This window comes from Ursus maritimus, unplaced genomic scaffold (genome assembly GCF_017311325.1).
Source record: "Ursus maritimus isolate PB19 unplaced genomic scaffold, ASM1731132v1 scaffold_1, whole genome shotgun sequence".
Taxonomy (NCBI): Eukaryota; Metazoa; Chordata; class Mammalia; order Carnivora; family Ursidae; genus Ursus; species Ursus maritimus.
In genome coordinates, this window is record NW_024423343.1 from 29,933,955 (window position 1) to 29,961,171 (window position 27,217).

Genomic DNA, 27,217 nt, shown 5'->3' on the forward strand with positions numbered 1-27,217 from the left:
ACTACCTTCACTGTCATGTGACTTAATACTCCATGGCTTTGACTCCATAGCTTATAGGTCTTTTCTATCTACCCTATTTCCATCTTATCACTTTTGTTATCAAAAATACTTTCCTCAGGAAACCACTGTTCCAAGGAGAATAATAATATAAAACCTGGACGTAAAACTGTAGAGTGGCGCTAAGCCCAGATAAACACTTCTGAGATGAGCAAGTCCCCACCCACATGAAGATATGTGATCAAGAAATAAATGTTTGCTGTTGACTTTGTTATGCAGCACAGGTGTAGCAATAGCTGACTGATACACTGAGAATCAAATTAGATCTTCTTCCTCACTCACCCACTAAGTTTAATTAAAAAAAAAAAACATCTTCAAAGCTTTATTTCTTAAATATGTTTTACTTTTCTTTCTATTTGCATTGTGATTCACTCGAATTTATGCTCACGTCATCTCTTATCTGGACTACAGCAACAGTCTGTTAACTATTCTCCTTGATTTTTTTTGTCCATCAAGTCACCACAGCCAACAGAGTAACAGTACTACAATATAAAACTGGTCAACCCTCTCCTTTAATCAGTTTGGATTCTCTGGGCCTGTAGGATAAAATTAACATTTTTCCATTTGGTAAGAGCTCCTCATGATTAAATCTCCTGCCTACTGGCTCAACCTGGTATCTGTTCCTCTCCACTTGCATTTGTGCGACACTGAATTGCTTATAGTTTTGTGAACATACCATGATGTTTCAAGTTGTCATAACTTTCCATATGCCTGAAATGTGTTAGCTCATTGACCTTTTTATTCCTTCAACTTCTATTTATCTTTCAGATCCTGCTCTGGAAACATTTCCTTTCTGAAATATGACAGCCATCCCCCAACCCCAAGCAGAATCAAGCAAAATTTCCTCTGTGAGATTTCCGCACTGTACTCTTCAGCATAAAGGTACCAAACCAATATTTAATCAGGCATTTATATGTCTTTCTCCCCTACTATTTCAAAAATTTTTTTCTAAGACAGAGACGATGTCTTATGTCACTTTGTATCTCCAGCACTTCATATAACACCTGTCACAGAGTGGGCATTTAATAAACATGAGTGGAACTGAAATAATTAATTTTGAAATTTGATTTGTAAAAACATGTAGACTCTATTTACTCATGAAATTCAGAGATGCACACACCTGCACCATATTTGAGTAGCAAAGAATTGAATCACATTTCTAAAAAGACTGATATATTTGTTTCTAATTCAATTTGATTCATTGAATTTTAGAGACCAGAGTATTCAGTAACCTTTACAACATAGGAAATACTGGGGTTGCTTTATAATCAAGTTTGTATTGGAAGAAGCTTATACATATTGCTATTTTTTTAAATAACATCCTGAATCCCATGGAAATGTAAAACAAGCTGGAGGATGTGAGAATGTATATATTTCTTGTGTCTAAAGCTATATTTATCCAACATAACAAGTGACAAAAGCTTAGGAAGTACCTAATAAAGATTTTTGTCCAAACGTATAACCATATAGTGTTACCTTAACCAACTGATAAAGAAAGAAACAGAGTTTAAGTCCACTACCCACTAACTCGAAGATTTAGTTCCTCACCAACAATAACAATAAAAAGCCAGGAAAAATTCAATTCAGACTCATGAAAAATGACTATAGTTGGTGCTCCAAATTTTAAATGCATACTCAACAAAATTTATGAAATGTCATTTAATAGCACATTGCTCTTGTATTAAAGTGACTATCTGATCACCTTGTGCTTTTAAGAGCTCTATTTCTTTGGAAAGATCTAGAGATTTCTTTGGCTACACTCGAACATTCTAAATATAAAGTTTACACACAATGCATTTAGAACAGAATGTAAGGTCTGCCAAGTTAGCAACTTACATATTAAACTTTCAGCCTTTGCCGTAAGGATACACATCACGTGCACATTTGCTGTAATTTATACATAATGCATACACATCACATGCATATTTTCTCTCTTACATATCTCTTAACTTGGCCCACACTTTCATATAAATATATATACACATACATACATACATACATGCAGGGAAACAAAGTCAAGAATGATCAGATTAGATATCCCTCTCATGCTCACTGAGTTAGAATCGTTTGTTAGAGAAATTATACTTATGGTGTTCCTTGTTCAGTCAGAGTTGGCAAAAGGTAAGAATTTATAGGATATTTTGACGTGTATCATGTTTTCCAACTAGAACTGTAGTCTTCTCAGGCCCTGGGACTGAAGTGTTAGGCACATGCTGGTGGAAAATGAATTGGCCAAAGCATAGGCTTTACCACACAGTATCTGGGTTCGTAACCTCACCCATACTAGTTACCAGCTAAGAGAACAAGCATCTAAATGCCCGGGAGCTTCAGCTTCCTTACCAGTAAAATGTGTTAAGATATCCACACACTCAGTGGCTGCAAGGCACCTCTACAGAGCTATCTCCTTAGACTGTTAATGAATATTTGCTCATTAATTGATAAACTTATCTCAGAAAAGGTCTCGTCTTACTGCCAACCATTACTTTTACAGACTTGCCTGTTTTACAGCTATATAGACAGGTGTTTGAGAATGTAAGAAATTAAAATAGAAATAGGAAAGCTTTTTAGTCCATTTTGCTAATTAATATGTCAGAGCTCGTAAAGAAGAACTCATCGGCTTTCCTCAGTACTGCATCATCTTAAAGAGCTGGGTCAGCACAGATCTCCGCAGACAGTCAATACATATTAAAACAGTTCCAAGCAGTAAATCAAAACAAAAAAAAAATTAAGACATAGTAAAAAAGTAAAATTTATAAGTCCTTTCTGACTAAAATGTAGAGGAGCATTAAACTATTAGTTTAGGTGTCAGCTCAGTATGTAGGGGAAAAAAAAGAAATGATTCCTTCTCAGATACAGTTTATGAGTCTGTATAGTCAAAATTAAAGCATAATTTTTAAAAAAGCTATGCCAAATTTGATGTCATTTTCTTTGGATTCTAATGTTCCCTTAGAATACTGAAATCATTAAAAATTGGTTTCATTGCTTAAAATATACATTTTGCTGAAGTTTTTTTAACCCCCCTGCATTTACTAAGATTTGTATTTTGTCAGAATTTTGTCAATTAATAAGATAAGGAAGGACACATTTCTTATTTTTTAGGCTCTCTGAAACTTGTGATTTTTCTTAAAGGAACCAATTAAAAGGCACTTTGTTCTTAACCTCTCTGGGTAGGTCTCACCATTCCAGAGACATCGATACCTCTCATACATGGAGGAGGACCCTACAAGATTGACAACAGAACATTCTGCCTGCTTCCCAGCTAACGTATGAGATGCTGCCCACTCGGCAACCCCTGAGGTAGGCCGTTAGAAAAATCTCAAGAATACTGAACTGATTCCAGAAGGGGTAAGGGGACTGTATTTTAGGCCAAAAATATTAGAAGGATTTATCTTACCTGAGCCTTTGATTTGATCTGAACTTTGAAGAATCAACCATTTAAAGATTAAGCCAAGGAAAGGGTGCCAAAAATACTGTCACAAATTTGGGAGGTACCCAAGCCAGACCAACAGATGGAACTTGGCATGAAATGGCTCTCTACACACTAAGTAGCTGACTCAGAAGAAACTTTAACTCAGATGAATTTATTAAAATATTGAATATCATCCCAAATAAGAAGATGGATGATAGATTCAGGTCAGCACATACAATTTAATTTAACTTCCTGATGGTCTTGGATAGTATGAAAGCTGCCCACATTTCTATAATTAAAAAGAGACAGAGGGGGATACTCTTCCTTTTTAGCAAAAGGGATATCACCTTTTTACTTAAATATTCCAGAGGAAAGATGTGGGGAGGGGAAAAGTGAAACGAAAAGACACTGAATGATCTCTTTTAACACTGGCGAGACAAGTATGATCATGGAACATCAGACATTATAGTCCAGCTGGTTACTTGCTGTCACAGACTGTACCAGATTGAGACTACAGTTACATATTAGGTGAATTTTCAAGATGATTTGTGTAACTGAAAGACGTTACCAGAAGCAAAAGGACTCTTAATCCTCTTTTACCATCCATGGCCCCCGCCTCAGAAATTGTTCTGCCTAAGTGTGCACGCGTAGAGGAGTTGCACGTTACATGAGGGATGAGTTTTTTGAGGATCATTATAATTCAAGATATATTTTCCAAAAGAAATAAATATAAAAAGTGGGGGAGCGTATATTCTTGGAGTATATTAATTTACATAAGTTGTAGATTTTTATATATCTTTATAAATTTATAACCTTAGTTGTAGATTTTCTTTAATGCTGCTTTGTATTTTCTCAGGACGGTCTCTACTGTCTTAGAGTGCTCCCACTTACTGTAACTCTAGAGTATATAATTTTAGGTGATTGCTTAGCCCATTTTATTGGGTTTTCTTGTATGCCACTTCTGCTCCAGAGTGAGCAATGTTCTGGTTGTTCTCAGCATTTGCACTGATTCCACAGATGGCCAGTGAAAAGCTCAATGACACTGTGATAGGGTATGCAAGGACTCCGAAATGTAAAATGGTGAATATTGTACTAGCAGTTCATTAGGAACCAGAAATCTTTAAAACACCTGATATATTTAAGCAGCATGGTTCATATGCTATAAAGACTGTTGATACTATTTTTATTAACCAGCTAGAGAGTAAGGCTGCCATGTGGAGCTTACAATTAACTTGACAGGTTTAAAATTATGCCATTTTTGTCATTTTTTTTTTCAATTTGGAAATTATTTCAAGTTTTGTACTTTGGGTAATTCTTTTTTACTATGTTTTATATCACACTATATAAAAGCATATCATTCGGTTTAGTGAAATACTGTAGTGATATACAAAGGTGACAATGTTCTCATTTAAAAAGAGTGGCAATAAATTTTCAGTCACTGGCTGACAGAAACTTGTTTGGAAATTAAGATTGGAATAAGATTTGATTTTCTGGAAAAAAGTCAGAAAGTTTATTTGCTCATTTTCAAAAACCAGATTGACAAACAGTTTTAAAAACTGCTTCCATTTTTTTTTTTTTTTTTTTTTACCTTGAAGCCTATCCCAGGACATGAAAAGGCTTTAATTTTCAAGTGTTAATCTGGGTAACAGAACTAATGATAAGCAGTACTATTTAAGGTGCACTGAAGATGAAAATAATATAGGCTATCCTTGGAGTTCCTCGTCACGAGAACTTCCCTTTTAGGCTCCTAAAAATATTTCCAGTAGTAGAGAATGTAATAGACAAGGATGATGGGGGAAAGCAGCATTCTGCGGTTTATCACTCTCAGAGAAATCTTTTCCTTCACGGTGATCTAACCTCTTAGGCTCTTTATTAGGAGCAGCAGAAAAGCAAAAAAATATCTAAGAGTTGTGAACCAGCCCTTTCCTGCTGTTATCACAAGAGAATCTGGAGAAAGAGGAAAAGAAAAAAAAATCATACTCTTGCCCTGGAACATGATGGAAGTAATGAGGCATCAAGGCCACTTACTGCTGGAAACATAATTAGCACATAAACACAGGAGACACTTGGTGACGGGAAAGACTTTCTTTGTTTCAGAAACAGGGGGATGTCAACAAATTGTAACTCTTCTGTTATTTGCAGTGGCAAGCCTAAGAGTAAAATGGATATTCTTCCCCTAATAATACACCCGTAGAGCAAAGGGATCACTGTAGTATTTGCAAGTTTGGTAGCACTAAGTGTTTTCAATCAAAGTGAAAAAGCAACGACGAAGGGCAAAGGGATAGAAACAAACCACTTGGCAACAAAGGAAAAGCTTGGGTTTTTGACTGGAAGGTGTCTCCCACATAATAGAGAAAGACCCAGGAAACTCGCAGAGATTCTTGTGGACTTCCTGGAGAACCTCTAGGAATGAGGGAGTTCATTCCTCAGTCTAAAGAAATATAATACGGCCATCTTGGGTGTGAGTCTCTTTGATGACAAGCAAAAAAAAAAAAAAAAACACAACAACAACAACAACAAAAAACAAAAAACAAACTATTCCTTTTTTGAGGAGAAATGGCCACATTTTTCTTGTTCGGGAGCTCTTTGTTCTGCCACTGTCATGTGAAAGTCATCACGGGAAAGAGTTTCAAACTTTCTCGGATTTTCCTTACAATTTTTTTGTTGTTTTAAGTGTTCAGCTGGCAAACAGGTTTAAGATTTTTGGTTTTATAATTATTAGTTTTTGGAAACCTTTATCCTTTCCTCTCAAACATTTTGAGTCAGCATACATTATGCCACTACACACAGAGCCAAGCAATAATTCATCTTTGTGGAAGTCAGAGACATCTCATGTATTAATTAGCAAGCCTTTCAGTGACTAGTGGATGGAAATAGGTTCCAACTGCTACTCAAACACAGCCAGCAATTTCCAGGAAGGAGAATATAAAGTCCGTTACAAGGAGTTTCTTACCCGATTTGTGAGCAGCCAATGAGTGGACTTTGCTTTCATCTGGCACTGAGAAGAAATAAAAGAGACAAGGATCAGGCCTGCTTGTAAATCAGCCATTTTTTGAACAATAAATTGAAATAGATTCGTAAGAAGTTAAATCTTTTACTGGAAAAAATTTGAGAAAAAAAATGTTCCCCAGCCTACCTGGGGTGCCTCATTTCTTTTGGTAGCTATTTTAAAGGCAGCTATGAAGTAATACACACACACACACACACACACACACACACACACACTAGACTGTCTATGAATATAATTTTATTTTCTTTTAATTTTCAGTACTTTCAGCTCTGTTAATCGGGCTATTGTTTTCGTGCCCACAAAAGGAGAAATTAAATTCATGGGCCTAGAGCTGTATAATATATAATAAAATTTTTTGAGTGTGATAGCAATATATATATTCAGTACGCTAGGACTGGACTTCTATATCTGGAGTAGAAGGGAACAGATTTACAATCACTCTTGAAAAAAAATTAAATACATAAAACATGGAAGAGTGGCAATCAGGGATTAGACGTTAGGCAGCAGAGATGGAAAGCAAGTGAGGTGAATCCTATAACTGCTCCAGCTTATTGTCTGGAGAAAGTTTCCAGATTGTGGTATAAGGAGGGCAACAGCAGAGCCTGGTGACATCCCAGCCTGAGCACATGGACCTGAATGTCTGGGGAAGCCAAGGCAGATGACGTCTGCAGGCAGATAACCGGAAAGGAAAGACTTACCCAGAACCCTTGCTGAGATCTGCCGAGATCTCCTCATATATTTAGTTGAATATACTAATGATCACACACATGTGAGGAAACTACCCAAGACCTGGGAACCACCCAAAAGTATAATGGGAAGAGTGTCTGAAGTTCACACAGGGCTGGGCATAGTGCCTAGTCCCAATGGCCAGAGTAAAGATTCATAATTCAAGGCCATGAAGAAAGAGATGAAGAACCCTGCTTCAGTAGTGAAAAAAAAATTTTACCCTAGATTAATACGGCTCTGATGAAATATATAAATTTTTGAAAGACACAAGTTATCCAAACTTATGTTGGAAGAAATAGATAATCTGAATGGCCCTATAGTTTTTGTTGTTGTTGTTTTTAATGAATTTGTAGTTAAAACTTTCCCACACACAAAAAAAACTCTAGACCCAGATGGCTTCACTGGTGAATTCTACCACACATTTAAGGAAGAAATTACACCACTCCTCAGAAATTCTTTCAGTGAATTCAGAGGAGGGAACATTTCTCAACTCATTCTATGAGGCTGGTATGATGCTGATACCAATATTAGGCAATGACATGATATGAAAGCTATTACCCAATATCCCTCAAAAACATAGATGCGAAGTTCTTCATCCTTATGCTCTCTGCATGGATTATCACTTCAAATCCAACAACAGTTCTTCATTATTTGCTATGTGCCATTGGCTGTGTTAGTCTATAAAAATCTGATGCTCAAGGATTGAGCAACGTGAAGTGAAATTTGCTGACAAAGAAGACCTCCGCCATTTTCCCTAACACTGGAGGTCTCAGAGGAGTGTGCCTGTCCTTCCTTTGCCTACACCATCAGTCATATTTCACCAAGCCAGTTATTATGCACAGATCTTCCCACTCCCACTTACCCTCCTTTTCTAAGCTATTTCTTTATTTTCTAGACAACAACTACTTGTCTGTGATTCTCCTAGTATTTTATTAACTTCTTAAAAATCTTATCAGACTTTTCTTCATATTTCTAGTTGAATTCTGGCTTTTTCAGGTCTAAAAAAATTTACAGTAGAATTTACGGTATAAATAGAAAAGAACTGGAAAACAATGATGATGATTTAAAAATAATAACACTAGTGGCTAATACTTAGCACTTGTAATGTGGAGGTTCTGTCCTATGTACTTTATAGCTAATAATTCACTTAATCCTCAAGATGACCTATAAAGATAGGTATTATTATTATTATTATCTTTACTTTACAGATAAAGGAACTGAAGCACACCTCCAACGTGGAGGATCCAGAACTTAAACATCGCACTCTTAACCACTCTACTATACTTGTGATAAGTCATAGAAGAATTTGTTATATTCTTTGAATCATCAGTTGCATGAGTAGAAGAAAACACTTGACAAATACTTATATGTTAGAAAACTATTATCCTTTATATTTGAATTTTTGTTATTAATAGAAGTCTTTCTGTGGTGATAAATATCAACAAGTGTTAGCTATAATTTTGTTTAACGTTTGGAAATTTAGCATTCTAATAAGTTTAAGCTAAAATATTCATTCCCATTTTGCAAATGAGAAATCATCTGAGTTAAAATCCTGACTTGGAAACTTACTAGTCATATGCAATTTATTTGCACTCCCTGAGCCTCAACCATATATAAAATGAGGATAATATTGCTTCCTCCATAGGCTTGTAGTGAAGATTACGTGCATAAATTTATGCAAAGTACTTAAAGATCATATAGTAAGTGCTTAATAAATACAGACTGCTATTATTAACATTAATAGCAGTTCCTGTTAATCATTATTAACAGGAACCTAAATAGAAAGGCAGAATAACATGATAGCTAATAATGAGATAGATATGAGTTGAAATGTCAGCTTTACCAGGCAAGTTACTAAGTTGTTTTCAACCTTCGTTTCCTTGTGTGAAAAATCCACAAGGAATTGTGGAACTAAGTGGAAAAAAAATGTACAAAAGCATTCAGCACCGTCCCAGGGACATATGTCTCAATAAATGAAAACTTTTGATAAGTAAAAACTGTGAGAGTGGTAAAGGTTGTGTATTTGATGATGGTGGTGGTGTTTATGGTTTCACTTCCTGGGATGATAAAGGAACAGAGGCAGAAAACACTTGCGAGAATACAATGCCTGCAGGCAGGTACTTGAATTGTTACCTCATGGATAATCCAACACGCACAGCCCATTTTACCTCTCAGTTTACCTGTCTCCTCATTCATCTTATAGCGGAAGAAAGACAGAGGAAATACATTATTCAGACTATATGGTCTTATTATGGGTAGTTATTCTGAAAAGGGATTCATACAAAGATTTTGTTATTTTGCATCTGTCTTTTTTCTTTGATAGACATAAGTTATCCTGTTAAATCTAAGCCCATTTAAGTAGGGCAAATTCCTCAACCATATTAGGTTAAACATGGTGCTTCCTTAACTTTTTGACTGCACACTCTCTATTATTCTTAGTGGGAATACTTATCATCATTTTAATTGACAATTTGAAATTCTTTAGAGCACTATTTCAAAAAACAGTATAGAAAATCCAAATGGGTGATAGGCATAAAAATTAAGGGTCTTTCTCCAAAATATTCAGTGACACAGGTGTCTATCTTTAGGACAGAAGATAAATGAATAAACATAATGGAAAAGAGAGGGGACTATAATGACTTAATTAATAGAATACACTTCATTTAAAAGGTTAAATTGGGAACAATCATCTTTTATGCACATGCTTAGTGCTGGGAAGTGATTTAAATAAGTGTAGCAAATGCGAAAATGAGGTAAAATTACATACACTACCACCACTTTGTAAGAAATGACAAGTGTTATAATTAATACCCAACTTCCTTTATAACTCAGATTACCTTTGAGCTACTATAAGGTTATCTCTTGGGGCTGGAGGTTAAGTCTACTCATTTCACTGCATAATATTTAGATAGCACAGCGATTGGAATAGTAGCAGTAGGAATATGACAGGTGTGTCATTTTGAACTAAAACCTTATTCACAAGAGATTGAAAAATGAGTGGGCTGGATGTTGTGAAGGTCTTCCATTCCAAAATGGTGAGGCACCAAAAGCATCTAGTCAGAGAGAGGTGATGGATCAAGAATCAAGGTTTCTTGTTCTGGTTCTGATGATGGTTTTTTTTTTTTTTTTCCTTTTGTTCTTTTTTCTTCCTCTTTCTCCTTCCCTCCCTCCCTCCCTTCTTCCTTTTTTTCTTTTTCTTCCTTCTTTCTTTCTTTCTTTCTTTCTTTCTTTCTTTCTTTCTTTCTTTCTTTCTCTTTCTTTCTTTCTTTCTTTCTTTTTTCTCTCTCTCTCTCTCATTTCCAGAGCCTATTATATTTCCTTTCTTATCCTTCAGTTTTACCCAAGGACAGGTACTACTTGCTCTTGATTACTTAAAAGGATATTACAGTAATCAAAGCGTTATCAGTGAAATGTTGAAACCTTCTGAAGATGAAATTCATGGACATTTTTATTGGAACTGTTATTAAATACTTAGAGAGCACTGTGGACTTGCTCTTCTTATCTCTGAATTTATTTGGATAATGGGATTTCTATACTAAGCTCATGTCTCTTGGCCTTCAACTCAAGACTGATGGACCCTGACTTAATTCTTATGAAGTGCTTCATAAGGAGGACGCTCTTTGGTTTGGATGTTTGTGAATTCCCTGGTGTATCCTCTGATTCAGGAAGACTTGCTTGGGAAACATAGCAGCTTGATGGCCTCTGTTTCTAGCTGTCTTTGCTGTAGCCCTTTGAGGCTAATTAAATTGCTCAACACTTCTGTCACCTTTTAAAAAACTGTGGATAAACACACAGTGTCTTTTGATTTAATCTCAACCAGGATCATTGTTAGAATTGAGAGAAACCATAAACCAAGAAAATATGGGGAGAAAAATCTGTGAAAAAGATGGCATTCTGAGAGCTTATTAGTGGCAAACATTAAAGTGCTTATAATACATACATTGGATTCCCAGTAGGATACATTTATACTAGTTCAGTGATCACTTAAAATATTTTATTCTTTTGTCAAGCCTTCTCATACACTTCAAATGCATTCTCACTGGGGGAAAACAATTCTCTTGCTTATTGATAGCATTTGATACGCATTCTATAACATAAGTGACTATTAGGGACTGCACTTGCTTAATAAAAATTTGCAGAACAGTGGCAGATTTGGTGAGTTAATGGGCCCCATATGCTCTACTTAAGCTGACAGAAGACAGTATATTGCTAACATGCACAAATCTCTTCAGATAAAAATTGCCATCAGCTACAGTTACTCTTTCTGAGAATGCCAACACTATGTCATGAATGGGAATATGCAAATGTGTGCAGATTCCCACCACTTCATATGGAGCTACTTTGGTGCAAAGCAGCACTAGAAAATATGACGCAATGCTGGTCTTTTACATACAGAGCTCTGTTCCATTTAATCTTTACTTCCATATCTTTGACATAACAGAGATTGCAGTTTTGAAGGTGATGCTTGGTGCAACACAAAAATCTATCCTCTAATGAGGCATAAATACTTCTTTCTGGATGGTTTGCTAGGAAATTAAATATCAAGTAATTCCTTGATGGTTAATAAACTTGTTTCCAAGAGCTGTCCCTTCAGAACTTAAAAAAAAAAAAAAAAAAAACCAAAAAACTGATGTAGTTGCCAATATTAAGAATCAATTTTCTTCTCTTTTAGATCAATTTCTGTACCACTGATTGATTTCCAGAATTTCTAAGAAATACAAACCAGTTCAAGTTGTAAATTAAGTTCTCTTCTTAGTAACCATGAACTCTTACTGCATTAATTTATGGTGTTTTCTTATGTCAATGATTGTCTGGCATACTGTTTCTCCTTGGGGAGACGTTTTGAGTTTTCAGCACTATGAATTCTTAAGTGTGGAAAATTTCTTCCATCTCTTGAAACAAACAAACAAAAAACCCCCACAAAACTAAACAAACAAAACAAGGTTTTTGCTGAAAAGAGGGTTAGGGAATCAGTACAAGATGATGATGCAAATGTTTATCTCACCATGTCTCTTAGCAGCTTCCCTAAAGCACCATGCTCATCCCTGGGTGTGTGGCTGCTATGACAATAAGCTACTTGGAACTCAAGAGCTGAAGTTTTCTTCTAATATTATAGGGTATCCCCCAGCCACCGTGCGATGAGATGAAAATGCAGGACCCACTCCCTCATAGTTATGCATCTAGTCACAGGTTCACAACTTTGCAGGGATCTCTTCAGAATTCCCTTTCTCCATGTTTCTTAGGAGATCTTAAATCTAAGGTTTGAAAATCTGACACTTTTCATATGGTCTTACACTATTGTCTTGATCTCATTAAAGAACATTGTCAAAACCAAATCATTCCTTCATCCATTTATTAAGTCATTTGTTTTTGAATCCATGCAATAAATACTGTCTTTCTCAAAAGAATCAGATACTTAATGCTGGGGTTTAATGAGGAGAGGCAAAGGAATAATTCATTGATATAATATAATGCAATAACTAGTATAATAAAGGAAGAAGGATAAGCTTTAGGAATACAGTAGAAGGTCAGACAGACAGGAAGATCCACAAAAGTAAATAAAGGTTTCAGATGGCTGACTATTTGAACCAATTACTCTGTTTGACAACTTTGAGCACCTGCGGCATCTTTTTTAGTCATGGATAGGGAGTAGCATGAAAAGAGTTGAAGAGCTCAAGCTTTGATGTCAAAGGGACCTGGACTGTGACACTAATTACATGCATGGCTATGGACTACTTACTTAGTCTTTTTCAAGCTTACTGAACTCATTTGTAAAATGCAGATACTGCCCCTTACCTCCAGCATGGGGCAACTCAGAGCCTGGCAAAAACTTATGGACTCGAGCAGGAGCAGGTGCTCACAAACGGTGCTCTGATTGTGTTTCACACCCACTTTTGCTAGGCTCTCTGCACTCCAGCACAGAGGAAGTATGTTTCTGAACACGCTATGCAACTTCATGCATCTGTACAATACACGAATAGCACAAACAATTCCTTCTGAATCGTAATGAAAATTCTTTCATTCTCCCGCTCTGCAAACATGCTTTTAGATTCCATTTAAATGTCACCTTCTCCGAGTCGTCTTCTTAGGTCTCCACGCTGAGCTTAGGGACCAAAATTTGTAAATTTCTCCATTATTTGTGTATGGGTCTGTGGTATGAACACCTTAAGGAAGGTACGTCTTGTTTTTCCTTGTTACCCTAGAATCTTGCTTAGCACCGCTTACTCATTAATGTTTGTTGAGTGAATGCATGCAGAACATGTAAGAGTAAAGAAAGCAGCAATATGAGTATGTCCCTTTACCACAGGGCTCTAGATGAATGAATGGGACATATATATATTGTGCTATGTATATGTTTACATGAATGTTGAAACACTCATGTGTATAAACCTAGTATAATTCTTGTCTTGTAATTTGCACACCTTCCTGGCAAGGAAGGGGTAGGAAAGGGTGACTGGAGTCCAATTCTGGGGTAGGTCTAGATAAAAAACAAAACATGGTAGAACTGTTTGGAATAAATATCAATTCACTTATATTTTAAGTGGTGAACTGTAGAAAAAAAATAAAATTCATAGACTAGTCATACCTTATTGTCCTTCGCTAATGAATGAGTTACATGGAACTGACCACTGGGGTTTTAGTGCTTCTGTGTTTATTTTTGGCTTGCTGTCACTAATCTTACTGCTGTTCTTCACATGGTATGCCACTTAAACAAGCAGTTCATTCTGTTTATAGAAAATATCACATTACATTTCCAAAAAACCTGAAATGCTTGGCACAGAGGATATTCTTTTTCAATACACAAATGTGACGAATTTCCAAAGCTGCAAACAGAATAAATAGAGGTCTTTCTGTTACATGATGATTTCAGAAAAAAAAAAAAAACAAAACTCCCACTAGCATTAAAAGTTGCTTTGATTAAATATTGCATTAAAATATCCATAATATATGTGTGAGATATAAAGGACAATAAAATAGACACTGTGTTTTAGCTGCTAGGTTTAAAAATACTATTTTTGCCTTGAAACACATGGGTGTTTCATTACGATCTTATTCCCTTTCCTCCTTAACTCAAAGGTAACCACAATCCTGAATTTTGCATTTTATCATTTTCTTCCTTCATAATTCTACCACAAATTTGTTCCCAAGCAATGTGCTTTAAATTCTTTTCTTTCATTAAATGATACTGGATTCTTTCAAATAACATTTTCTGTATCTACTGATGTGATCATACATTTGTGTTTTAGTCTCTTAATATGTGACTTAACATTGATTGATTTCAAATATTAGACCAAACTTGCATTCCTGAAATAAACCCCACTCGATCATGATCTTTTTTTTTATACATTGTTGGGTTCGATTTGCTCAATTTTATAACATAATTTTGTATCCATTCATGAAGGACATCAAGTTAAAGGTTTTGTTTTGTTTTTGTTTTTTGTTTTTGTTGGTTTCTAATGTCCTTGTCTGGTTTCCATATTAAGTAACACCATCTTCATAGAATGAGTTGGGGAAGTACTCCCTCCTCTATTTATCTGGAAGTGTTTCTGTAGAATTCATATTATTTCCTCCTACTAATGCTTAGTAGAACGCACCAGGGAAACCATCTGGACCTAAAGTTTTCTTTGTAGAAAAGTATTTAACTATAATTCAATTTCTTTAATAGCTATAGGGCTACTCAGACTATTTCTTCTTGCATGAGTTTGATAGTTTGTCCCTCTCAAGTAATTTGAAATTTCATTTCATCTTAGGTGTCAAGTATGTTGTTCATAATAGTGCTTTAATATTCTTTAATTATCTGTAGAATCCATAGTGATGTCCCTTCTCTCAATCCTGTTAATGTTCACGTGTCTTTATTTTATCCTGATTGGTCTTGGTAATGTGGCACCATTTTACTTGACCTTCTTTAAAAACTAGACCTAGGATTCACTGATTTTCTCCAAAAATTTTTTCCAGTTCATTGATTTCTACTCTTTCATGATTTCTTTCTTTAAGCTTAATTTGGGTTGAATTTACCCTACTTTTTCTATTTTCTTAAAGTGAAAACTGAAGTCATTGATTTGAGATCTTTCTCCTTTTTCTAATATAGTTCGGTAATAAATTATCCTCTTAGTGGCATCCCACAATTTTTTTTATTGTTGCACAAATTCTGACACGCAGTGTTTTCACTTTCATTCAATTCAAATACTTTCTATGTTTTCTCTTAGCTTTTTTCTCGATCCAAATATTTGTAGGTTTTCCAGGGTTCTTTCTGTTTTTGAAATTTTAATTTCACCATAGTGAGAGAATATATGTTGTATGACCTGATTCCTTTCAACATTTTTGAGACCTATCCTTGGATTTGGGTTTCTAGTTTTCATTAAACTTGGGAAAATTTTGGCAATTACTTCTTCATGTATTTTTCTCTGGTCTCCCTTTTCTCTCATTTGGGGACTCCAATTACAAGTACCTCAGTCTACCTTAATGTTGTCCCTCAGTTCACAGTTCACTGCTCATTTCTGTGTGTCTTGTCTCTGTTTTACTATTGCTATGCCTTCATATTTACTTATCTTGTTTTCTGCAATGTCTAATCTGCTATTAATTCCATCCAGTGTATTTTTCATCTCAGATGTTAAACTTTTTGTTTCCAGATGAGTTTTTAATATCTTCTATACCTCTACTTAACATGTTCAATTTTCCTCTAGGTTTTTGAATGCATGGAATACAGTCATCATAATTTTTAAATGTGCTTGTCTGCAAATTCTAACATCTGCATCAGTTCTGGTTTTAATGACTGATTTTTCTCATTATGTGTCATATTTCAATAGTTCTTTGCATGCATGATAATCTTTTATTGGATACTAGATACCATAAATTTTACCTTGTTGGGTTCTTGGCATTTTTATATTCCTTTAAATATTTTCATATCTTTGGGATATAGTTGAATTACTTGGAAAGAGTTCATCCTTTTGGGGTTTGCTTTTAAGATTTTCTAGGTAGGACCAGAATAGCCTTTACTCCAGGCTGATAATGCCCTACTACAGAGGTAATGCCCTTAGGCACACCCTATCCAATACATTTTTTGGTCCTGTATAAACACTGGGTACTATTTCCTGGATATTTTGGGGAATTATTTTCCCAACCTTGGTAGTTTTCTCACGTAAGTGCTCTGATCAGTACTCTGTGTAATATTCAAGACAGAATCTCTAAATATACCTGGAGTTCACTCTCTGTGCAGATCTCTCTTCTCTGGAACTCTACACACTCTAACCATCTTGCTTTCTCTGGACTCTCCGCTTCATGGTATAGTATTGCTTAATTTCTCTGGAATGTGTAGCAAAATATTTCTAATATTTTTTTTTTAAATTGAAACATCTTTGTCCTTTTTTAAGACCATGGTTTCCTAAATCACAGAACCAATAGCCCTAAGACAACTTGATTAACTATCATCCAGGATACAATGGGGAGACACTGAGCTGAGAATGTGATCAGTGATTGAGAGCAATATTCTTTGGAAGTCTCATTACCCACTTTTCTCCCACAAAGGGATACCATGTAATCAATGCTGAAAATAGGATTTTTTTTTAAAAAAATTGGCATATATAACCAAAAAGAGAATGCAGCTGTAGACTGAAAGAAAACCATGTCTAAACTCAGGACTATTCCCCTGTCCAGCACACATGCTATCGTTATGAGCAACTGTCACAAGTCTTCCTTCCAAGAGTCCTCACAACTGGACCCTAGGCTTTTACCATTCCATGGCTGAACTTTGGCAACTGCCTCCAATTTGCTCTTGACCTACCTCCATCTCCCCAAATCTACACTATTTATCTACCACATCCAGATTGACCTGTACTAAGTATCATTTTCATTATTTTTCTAACCTATCCCAAAACCTTCACTAAATTTAAACTGCATAGAAAGTAATTTAATCTCCTCAGCACTCCATTGAAGGTTTGAACTCTTCCTCAATTTACCTTTTATCAAAGTCATACAGAGTAATTCCCACCTGCCTTTACCTCAGTTGGAAATGCCTTACATGTATAAATACACTTACTTCTCCTGAGCCCAGCTCCCCACTATAACCTCCTCTTTGTAGAATATTCTCTCATTTCTGTCTCCCCCTGAAGATACTTTAGCTTTTCCTCCAAGCAAATGTGCCATTTTCTACTCTGTATCATGTTGATTTGTGGGCAACTTCAATGAAGGGAAAGATAATATTTTATCCATCTTTACATGATAAACTATTACAGATTACAAAGGTCCCCAAAGATTAGTTGTATGGAGTCTCTCTTTTTTAAAATCTATGACAGGGAAAAGACTACATGTGTGAGTTCCCTTTTAGGAAACCTATCTGTGAATTCTTGGGATCTATCAGGGATGGATTATTTCTACTATTAATACTATAAAAACGCTCATGTTTCTTAGAACCTTGATAAATATTTCTATTTGCATCAGGAAATTGATACTGATTAAGCCACAGGAAAAAAGGGGGCACAGGCTACCCTGTCAGTCACATAATAAACAATTATTCTACACTATTAATCAGGAAAACAACACACCTATAATTTCACTACTTATAAGTGTACATTTCCACAAAGTGATTCTATTCTTAATGGGGATAAGATGGAAGGAACCAAAACGTATTACATGTGTTGGAAATCATGCTAAGCATTTTAACACATGTTATCTTATTAATCCTTACAAATGCTCTGTGAGTTGGGCATTATTATCGTCACTTTACAGAGGAGGGAACTGAGGCTCAGTAGGATTATGTGTTAAAGTTAGCAGGTGGGGCAGCTGGAATCTGAAGATTTCCTGATTTCAAAGCACAAATTCCTTCTAGTATGTGTCTAAGAGGTAAGATTTTGCTAATGGTTTTACCATCAAGCAGAATATATTTCACTTGTCACCACTACCTGCTGAAGTAGGATTTCATAACAGACTACATGAAAGAGCACATGATGTCTCTTAAAAATGGTTGTTGATGCTCTCAGAAGACAGAGTTGTCCTAAGTTGTTCTGAGCCACATGTACCTGGAAATCTTCACCAAGGAGAGGTGTAGACTATTGTTCAGATGATGTCAGAGCAGAGGGAAGAGGAAAAAAAAGAGACAAATCCAAGTGACATCATAGAGAACTTATTGCTTGAACATAGGAATGAAATAACAGAGAGAACCACAGAACCCAGTGTGTGGGCTTGTGACTGAGGGATGCCGTAACAAGAACGAAGATAGGGGGAAAATGGTGTAGGATCAAGTCTATCGTCTTGAAATAGTAGAAGCAGCATGGAGTGCCCTGGGACTCGCATCTCCTTTTTCGCCTCACTCCCCCCTAACCCTTCGATTTTTAATGCAACTTAACACTGGAGCAACTTTTTTGGCAGGCAAAATGGGCTACTGTCAATGAACACCCTGCAGTGTTTTTTGTATTAGCTGCTGTTAAGCCAGGTCTTTGTCCAACAAAGATCTATGGAGAGACAATGGTGTGCCCGGCATCATGCTAGGCACTGGGACTGTAGAAGTGAACAAGACAGTCAGCCTGGAACCAGCAGGGTTTCTATCACACAACGAACTAGTCACAAATACAATGAGAGGTATTAGCAAGTCTTCCCACTCAAAGCTACCTTCAGCTCTCACCTTGACTGATCTAATAACCCCCTGACTGATCTTTGAGATTCTGCAATTACTCCCTATAATCTATTTTCTACACAGAAGCTACTGGGATCCTTTTAAAATAATAAACAAAACAAAAATCTTATCACAACGTTCCATGCTCAAAGCCTCCCAGTAGCTTCTGATCACATTTAGAAGGACATCTAAAAACTCATGATAGCCTTTAAGCCCTGCCTGGGCTGGTCCCTGGGGGCCTTCCAACCTCATTCAGCACAGTTCTCCCCTTGCTTAGCATACTCCGCCCATTCTGGCCTCTCTGGAGTTTCCCAAACATGCTAGGCACGTCCCTCTTCAGAGCTCTGGGACATGCTCCTGGATAGCCATATAGCTCACAGTCCTCCTTATCATTCCTCCTTCACATCACCACATTCATCACATCCTCAGAGAGGTCCTCCTGCCCACCTTACCTATGGTGGGGCTTCCAACTCTAGCTCTTCATTGCTATCTCCTCATTCTGCTTCAGTTTCCTACAAAGCACTATTCCTGCCTGACATCTTCTCCACTAGAACATAAGCTCTATGTGGGCATGGGCTTTGTTTTGTTCACCATTTTGTCCCCAGGGTCTAGAACAGTGCCTAGGACACTGCAGGCACTCACTATATATACGTTGAATTAAAGAAGGATGATTAGGGAACCTCAAAAGTAGGTAATTAAGAGACTAACCCTTGTTTATGGATTGGGTTTTCCCAAGGGCTTTAAGTAGAGACCTGAAGATGCATAGGGTAGTGTGAAGATGACGTTTGGTCAGAGGAAACATGAAAGCTCCCAAACAGGTCCTGTATACAGACCCTGAAGGTCTTCCATAGAGTTGGAGCACTCAGTGTGAGAGGGAGATGGGTGGGAGACCAGGTGAAGTAGAAAGAAAGGGGTCAGTCATGGAGGAACCCAAAACCATTTTATGAGTTTTATCTTTAACCTCAAGGCAGTGGGATGCTGTTAAGGGCTTTTTAGCAAGGAAGTGACATGATCGGATTTGTGTTTTAAAGAGATCACCCAGACTATAGTGTGGAAAATGAGCTGGATGGGCATAAGGCAGGAGGCAGATGTGATTTCTTTATTTTTAACCCAAGTACAGGAATTTACATTTATCCCTATTAAATTTAATCTTCTGAATTGCAGCTCATCAGTTCTCCCTGTTGAGATCTTCCTGCATCCTGATTCTGTCATCCCATGCATTACCAGCTGCGGAGCTGTGTGTCACCTACACCTCTGACAAGTAAGCCTGATATATCCAAGTCATGTGCAGGGCTTACATTGCTGAACACCATCCCTGCTCTCTCCCTGGCACTTCTGCACATGTGCAAGAGAGGGTCAGCTGGGCAGAAACATACCCTCCCATCACGCAGCATTGTTTCTTCTCGTAAAGTTAACTGGCCAGCCGGGAACTGAACTATAACCCTCAAGCTCCAGTAACCCGAGTTAACGCAGGATTTATATGTGCATTTCTCCTAGAGCTTATGGACTTCACACTAAGACAGCAACCCATTTCATTCTTGCATGTATTAATTCTGACACCTGGTTTCTGGCTGGCGATTGTATAGCTGCTTCTGTTCTTGGCTACAGTAAGTGCTATCAAAAGATTTCTCTTCTGGCATGAATTGAAGTATATAATACTGTCTATATTTCTGCCCAGAATTGACTATCATCTGTTTAATATGCAAACTGTGCAAAAACAGGGCTACTAGTATGTAATAGATTTTGAAACGTTGTCATCCAGATTCATTGTTTATTAGAGGATATTAACTTCGGAGGTTTATGTGCTGTCTCTCCATCTCAGAGAACACCACCATTCCCTTAAATGGGATGCACAAAGGTCTGCACACACTCTAGTGAACTATCTGATAGTTTATACTGATCTATTAGATAAGGTCATTTAAATCAGACTCCTTTTTGCAGAACAGATGATTACACATACATATTAAATAAACACGATCTTTTGGGAAGGTGTTGAGGTATACTAAGAATCTCGAACAAGGTTGAGCTAATAGAAAACGCAAATAGGAAAAATGGAAAGTTGACAGATGGAGAGTCCAAAGTGACTTCACAGGCAGCAATTTTTAAATCTCTTTTCCTTTGACCAGGGGTTTCTTTGGAGGCCTCAGAGACTGCGGATGAAGGAAGGAAAGTGCATCATCCCATCCTACTACCTTTTCCTCCTCCCCTTGCTCCCTGATGCTTATAATAAATAAATTTTCTTGCCATAAAACTTTAAAAGAGATTTGGAAAAATGAATTTAAAATTATTTGGGTACGAATTACTCTTTAATAGATATTGACTGATTCTTTTTTTTTTTTTAGCAATCTTTGTGAATATATAGAAATTCTTGTGAATTGGAATAAAAATCCCAAAGTAACTGTTTTCAAATGTAATGCTGATTTTTTTTATGAATTATAAATGTAACAATTAGTAAAATCAGCATGGGGTTACACTTTAGGGATATTCAAACATTTATTAATTTCAAATTTCTGGCTTTATCTTCATACCTCAGAGCCAACAATTTTTTTCATCTCTTGGATACTTGGTAGGTTCTGGTAAATCTCATAGGCTCTAGGCCCTGTGCTTTTAGCAACTAACAGGAGGGAAAAATCCTTGCTTGCTTCAAACAGAAAAATTGTCTAAGTAACTCAGGATGTGAAAATATAAACTTAAAACTATTGCTTTATGTCATTAAGAAGAACAAATATTTTATTGTTGTTCCATCTGCGTTATCTCCTTCCTAAATGTTAAGCCTTCACTAATTCTCTGGTTTGAAATGGCATCATCACTGTCCTTAACAACTCTGACTCTTTGCCCTACTCCAACAGAAATATAATTAGTCAAGCTTGAGTTTGACCATGGACAGGGAATAAGGTCTTTGCTTTCTTACTGCTTTTCTATGGATTGTACATCTCTATCAAAATGGAATTGGAATAATAGCCTCTAAAGATGAGGATCTAAAAGGACTCAGAAATTCTGCCCAATGTATACAAGGCTCTCTTTGCACTTCTAGCAGTGACCGGAAACTCAGTACCTCCTAGGGAAGCTATGGCACACACTTTTGGCTGGCCCTCATTCTCCTGGTCAGTGAGATCAAAATGGAAGTTTACTGGGCAGCACTCCTTATACAATGTTGGATTTCCTGATAGAAAGGGAAGAATATTGGCATACACTATTACCCTCTGCTCTTCCCCACCTTTTTTTCTTTTTGCCTGGAACTTGGACATGATTGTTGAAGACACAGCACTGGATACTGACATAACAAACATGAGGACAAGAGCCAGAAAACCAAGAATGGCAGAGAGGAAAAAGAAAGGAGCACAGTTCTTTCATGGTTCCCCTGAGCCATTGAATTGGCCCTATTTGGATTTCACGTTATATATGACCAATAAACTCCTGTTTATTATACTACCGTTGGTATAGTTATCTGAGCATTGCAGTGGAATGTGCTCCTGTTTAATACCATTTCAACCGGTAAAGAGTAACTTTCTGTATTGACCTGAAATCTGTTAACACACATATCATTCTGCCCATAAATATTCTTTTTTTTTTTTTTTTAAGATTTTATCTATTTATTTGACAGAGATAGAGACAGCCAGCAAGAGAGGAAACACAAGCAGGGGGAGTGGGAGAGGAAGAAGCAGGCTCATAGCAGAGGATCCCGCCGGGATCACGCCCTGAGCCGAAGGCAGACGCTTAACCGCCTCCTCAATGATAGGAGATCAGCCAATATACTCTACACTCCTTTTTCTTTTCAGAGTTAAATATCCCCAATTCTTTCTACCATGAGCAAATTACCTGATTTTTAATTCTACTTTAAAATTATTTTACTGCTGCCAATTGATTTTATTCTAATTGTAAATGTAATACATATTTGTGTCAGAAGATTAAAAAAGTACAGGCATGTATAAAGAAGATAAAAATTATCCTTGCAGTCTCACTAGCTTATTTTTGCTTTGGTTCCCTTGCCTCAAGAGATATACCTAGAAAGAAGTTGCTATGGCCAATATCACAGAGGTTACTGCCTATGTTAATTTTGCCATAGAAATTTTCTGTGGCTGTGGATGTATTGAGCCAACTTTTTATTATATTCTCAAATTCTTACATATTTAAGGAAGTATTACTTACTTACTAATCTTATTTGTTTGTGGTAGCTAATATTTTCATGATTCTTTAGATGTGGATTTGTGTTAATTTAATGGAATGGATCTCTGTGGGCTTAGCTTGATTTTCATGTTGTAACTGTTATTGTCATTACTATTACTACTTGGTGTATTTTATTTCAGAGAATTTTCATATGTGTTTATATTATTGTAATACAAATTCACATCGTACTTAAAAAAAAATTATCCTTGCAACTACCACTAAGAGAAAAACCGACGTTAACCTCTTGCTGAATTTCCTTCTATCATTTACAAATGGATATATTTCCTTTACATCATTTATATATGTACATCTATACATACATTTATACAGTAACATATCTGATACTCTTCTCAACTGATGCTTTATCATTAACATTTTTCATGTCATTAAATAGTCTCAAGATCTTTACTGGTTGCATAATAGTCTATTTTATCTATTAGATCAATAGCCTATAATTTCACAAACCCTCTAATTGCTGGGAAATTGAGTTCACTATAGTGAAAAATCCTTAAACTTAAATCTTGATTAAATCTTTGATTTTTTTTTTTTGGTAGGATAATTCTTCAAAATGGAATGACTGGATAAAAGATAAAAAGATAACAGATTCCTTATGGCGGTGCCTTATACAATTACTACATTGGCTTGCAGGAAAGTAGCATCAATTTAAATATCCAACAAGCACATACGGTGATACTGAGACATGTACGTTTCAGCATCTGCCAGTGTTTGCCAATATAGTATCTCAATTGTTTTACTGACTTGTGAGGTTGAATATATTTCATATATCTTAGCCCTGAATTTCTTTTTTTGGTGAACTGAGCATATATTTTTCCAATTTTCTATTGAAATTTTTTCTAATAACTACGAAAAGCTCTTCGTATATTAAAGATATTAATTCTTTGTCAAGTATTTTATAATTATTCTTTTATTCTCAAGAACAACAAAGAACATGTGGATAATAGGGAGTGATTATTAAAGTAGTGTCTCTTCATCCTATTTTAAGAACGTAGAGGTTCTAAATTAATTAACATTTCAGGATGTGGATTTAAAAAGGAACAATGTAATCCAAAATGAACTTGTAGGATCATCTCTTAGTTTTACCTATATTATCCATAGCTTATGTCTTCTCCAACTTAAGAAAAAGTATTTTCTCTTTTCACTCAAATAGGCTTCTTTGAGTACTTCTCTTATATACCAGCATTTTATCTTCAAAATGAACTTCTAAAACATGCTTAGAAAAGTACATGGTAATGATATATTGAACACCTGTTCAAGATTATTACCTTCTTTTACGGATAGTCCCAATCCATTAATATGAAGCATATCATCAGTTTTCCCGTGGGGTGGATGATTAGACTGAGCTGTCTTTAGAAATTCTTGCCCTTGATGACCTTATGACCTCATTTTCAATATAACAACATCTCTAAAATATGGCTTGGTCATGGATAAGCACTTTAAGTACTTTTTATAAAGGAATACAGATTTATATATTTAAGGGGTTAGTTAATTTAGCCCATTTAAGAGTTAACTTATACATCTATCAATATCAAGTAGCTATGTTGGACATTATACAAATCAGGTTACATGAATATAGGGCTTTTTAACGTTCATCATTTGTCTTAGCATACTAAGTTAGAGTAGATTGCACTTGTATTAATAAATTCTTTGATTAAACCTAAATACAAAAATTGCTTTGTGGATAAAAATGTGCATAAATTATGAGGCTGTAATGGGTGAGTCTGTACCAAGTATTTAAACTATGTAGAACATTTTCAATTTATTTTGAGTCATGTTCTTTGATTTAGGATTTTTTGGTATCACTTCAGGATATTTGCCATGACAACTAATACTGTGTGACCCAAGGTGAGTAAAATCTCTGAATATTCAGCTTATACAATATTTGTCACAACTCACATGCAATCCAATTGCTCTATAGTAATGTAATTCAATTTCATGTTGCTGCAGGTAAAAGCAAGCAGTTCAAGCATGTTTTGAATATAATTCCCATGGCACTAGGTTTATGCACAAACTACACTATTCCTCTGCACAAGGATTTATGGAAGATGAAAATGGGATTAATAAATGAGCATTCAGATTGGTAGCAAAATATTTATCTTCAACTTTTTCTAATTCTATAAACAAAAGGAAAAACTTCTTATAAATTAAAAATAAATATAAATAAAATATATATACTTCTTGAGATAGAATTTTAAAAAACAACAGCAAAAGGAACATAAAGAGGAATACAAAGGGAAAAAAGAGTGTCAGTGGTAGAAGATGAAAAAGGGCTGCAAACAATCTGATCTAATTAACCCTCTTTGGCAGTGCAAGTGAATTCACATGATCTAAATCAATTATGTCAAGTGATTGCCTAATTTATTCATAGATTCCTCCAATTAGGAAATAAAGCACATAGCCCTTTTCTTCAAGTTTTAAACAACTGCTTTCACTCTTTTCTATGGAATGAAGTTAAAGCCCTTGGCCCTTCTATAATACCCGAGTTTGACTCTTTCCTTAAATCTGTTCATTTTTATGAACCTTCTGCAAACACTTTCAAATGAACAAAACTAGTTTGGGTGAGTGAGTGTGAGTGTAGAGTGTTACATTTGGCACCCTCCTGAAATAGCTTTACCTCTATTCTATGTTGCTACCCAAACCACTTATTTGCACTTTCATTCACTTATCCTTTAATTATTTGTTTGTACTTTTATTCAACTATTCAAACTTTTGATGTAAAAGAAAAAGGGGGCTCCGCCTACTTAATAAGATCAGTCACATTAATCGCTGAGATCAGTGGGTTTCTGAGATTGTAGCCAGATTTTCTGACTCTACCCGTGCACATCACCCATGCTGGATTTGTTCGGCACCTGCACGTCCTAAGCAGTGAGCGGGGTGCTAAAGAGGGAGAAGGCAAGGCCTTGGAGGGGCTTGCCGTCTGATTAGAGTGGGAAAAAATTCTCTCTCAGCAGGTACCCAAAAGTGTGTGCAATTCCGTGCTAAAAATAGTGACCCCAGTGCTAACTGCTTTAGGAATTCAGAGCAAGAGCATGAAAAAAATGACAGCCCCCAGGAACAGGCAAGACTTGAGCATGTCCTGAATGAAAGAATTTAAGGAGGAGAGAAGGATGAGTCTTCTATTTTTACAGTGAAGACTGGGAAATTAATAAGCCTCACTTGAAAACAGAAAAGCATCGTAGTTGAATATTCCCAAGTTCAAATCCTGGCTCCACCACTTAGTAGCCATGACACCTTACACAAACCAATCTCTTTAAGTCCCACGAACATCATCTGTAAAATGGCAATAGAATGGCCGCAAAAAACCACATCTGGTATACTGCCAGTGCTCAAAAAACGGTAGTCACTACTATTACAGTTCCTGCTAACGCTATCTTCAATTTTTCCTATTCTAGATGAACAGTCATCATCACTGCCTTGGATACTGGAGCTGAGGTGTTTAATCCCTTTGCCACGTGTAAAGGGAAGTCCGTGGTTTCTAGCCACTGACCGCTCAGTACTGTATCCGAGGTTATTTTATGATGCATGTGCTTACTGCTTACTGCATACTGCATGCAGGTGGGCACACTCTGCCATCAGAGGTCCCTTCCTGTCTTGTTATAGCACAGCCTGTTCTCTCATGCTGCTCTGCAGTCAATGCCTGTCTATTTAGTGGCTGTGGACACTTCTCTATCCTGGAGGTTCTCCCTCATGTTGCACCCCACTTCCCAGCACTGCTCTGCATGTCGCAGCTGGTTGGTGACCCTTCCCTCCTCTTACTCTAGTTGCAGTACGTCACCTTTAAACCTCACAGACACAACTCCTCTTTGCCAAGGACACTCCCCAGAGCACTCGTCCTATGAGATGGTCCATACTCAAGGTTTCTGTGATCAAATGACTTTGGGAAAAGCTGCATATATCATATCTTGAAGACCCACGGAGACTCTTAAAACCCGACAATATACATGAAACATGTTAAAGATTGTAAGCAACCCTGTATTTAAGAAGCCTGTTTAACTCAGCATTTTCCAAACTTACTTGACCATTCTTTCCTGTATCCTTCAAGTCACTGCTAAGAGATCCCGTCTATTTTCAATTACATCATATATATACTCGTCTACGTTTATATTAGCAAACGCACTCCTCATTCTTTGATAAGGCTACATTACTAGCCCATAGCTAGAGGACGTGCCCACTTGTGATTTTCTGCTCACCTTCCTGAGTACAAAGAAAGCACTGAGATTAT

General features: G+C 36.4%; 1 protein-coding gene across 6 annotated transcripts in view; it reads right to left on the reverse strand.

The window, feature by feature from the left end:
• The window catches only part of PARD3B (par-3 family cell polarity regulator beta), a 978,033-nt gene that overhangs the window by 334,651 nt on the left and 616,165 nt on the right, over window positions 1–27,217 (reverse strand). For 5 of the 6 annotated variants that reach the window (XM_008687551.2, XM_040641729.1, XM_040641726.1 and 2 more), the window contains exon 16: window positions 6,420–6,464. The exons of the other annotated variant lie outside the window; for it this stretch is intronic. In XM_008687551.2, coding sequence (XP_008685773.2) covers window positions 6,420–6,464 — 45 coding nt within the window. The remainder of the gene's footprint in view (window positions 1–6,419; window positions 6,465–27,217) is intronic. 6 annotated transcript variants of the gene reach the window in all.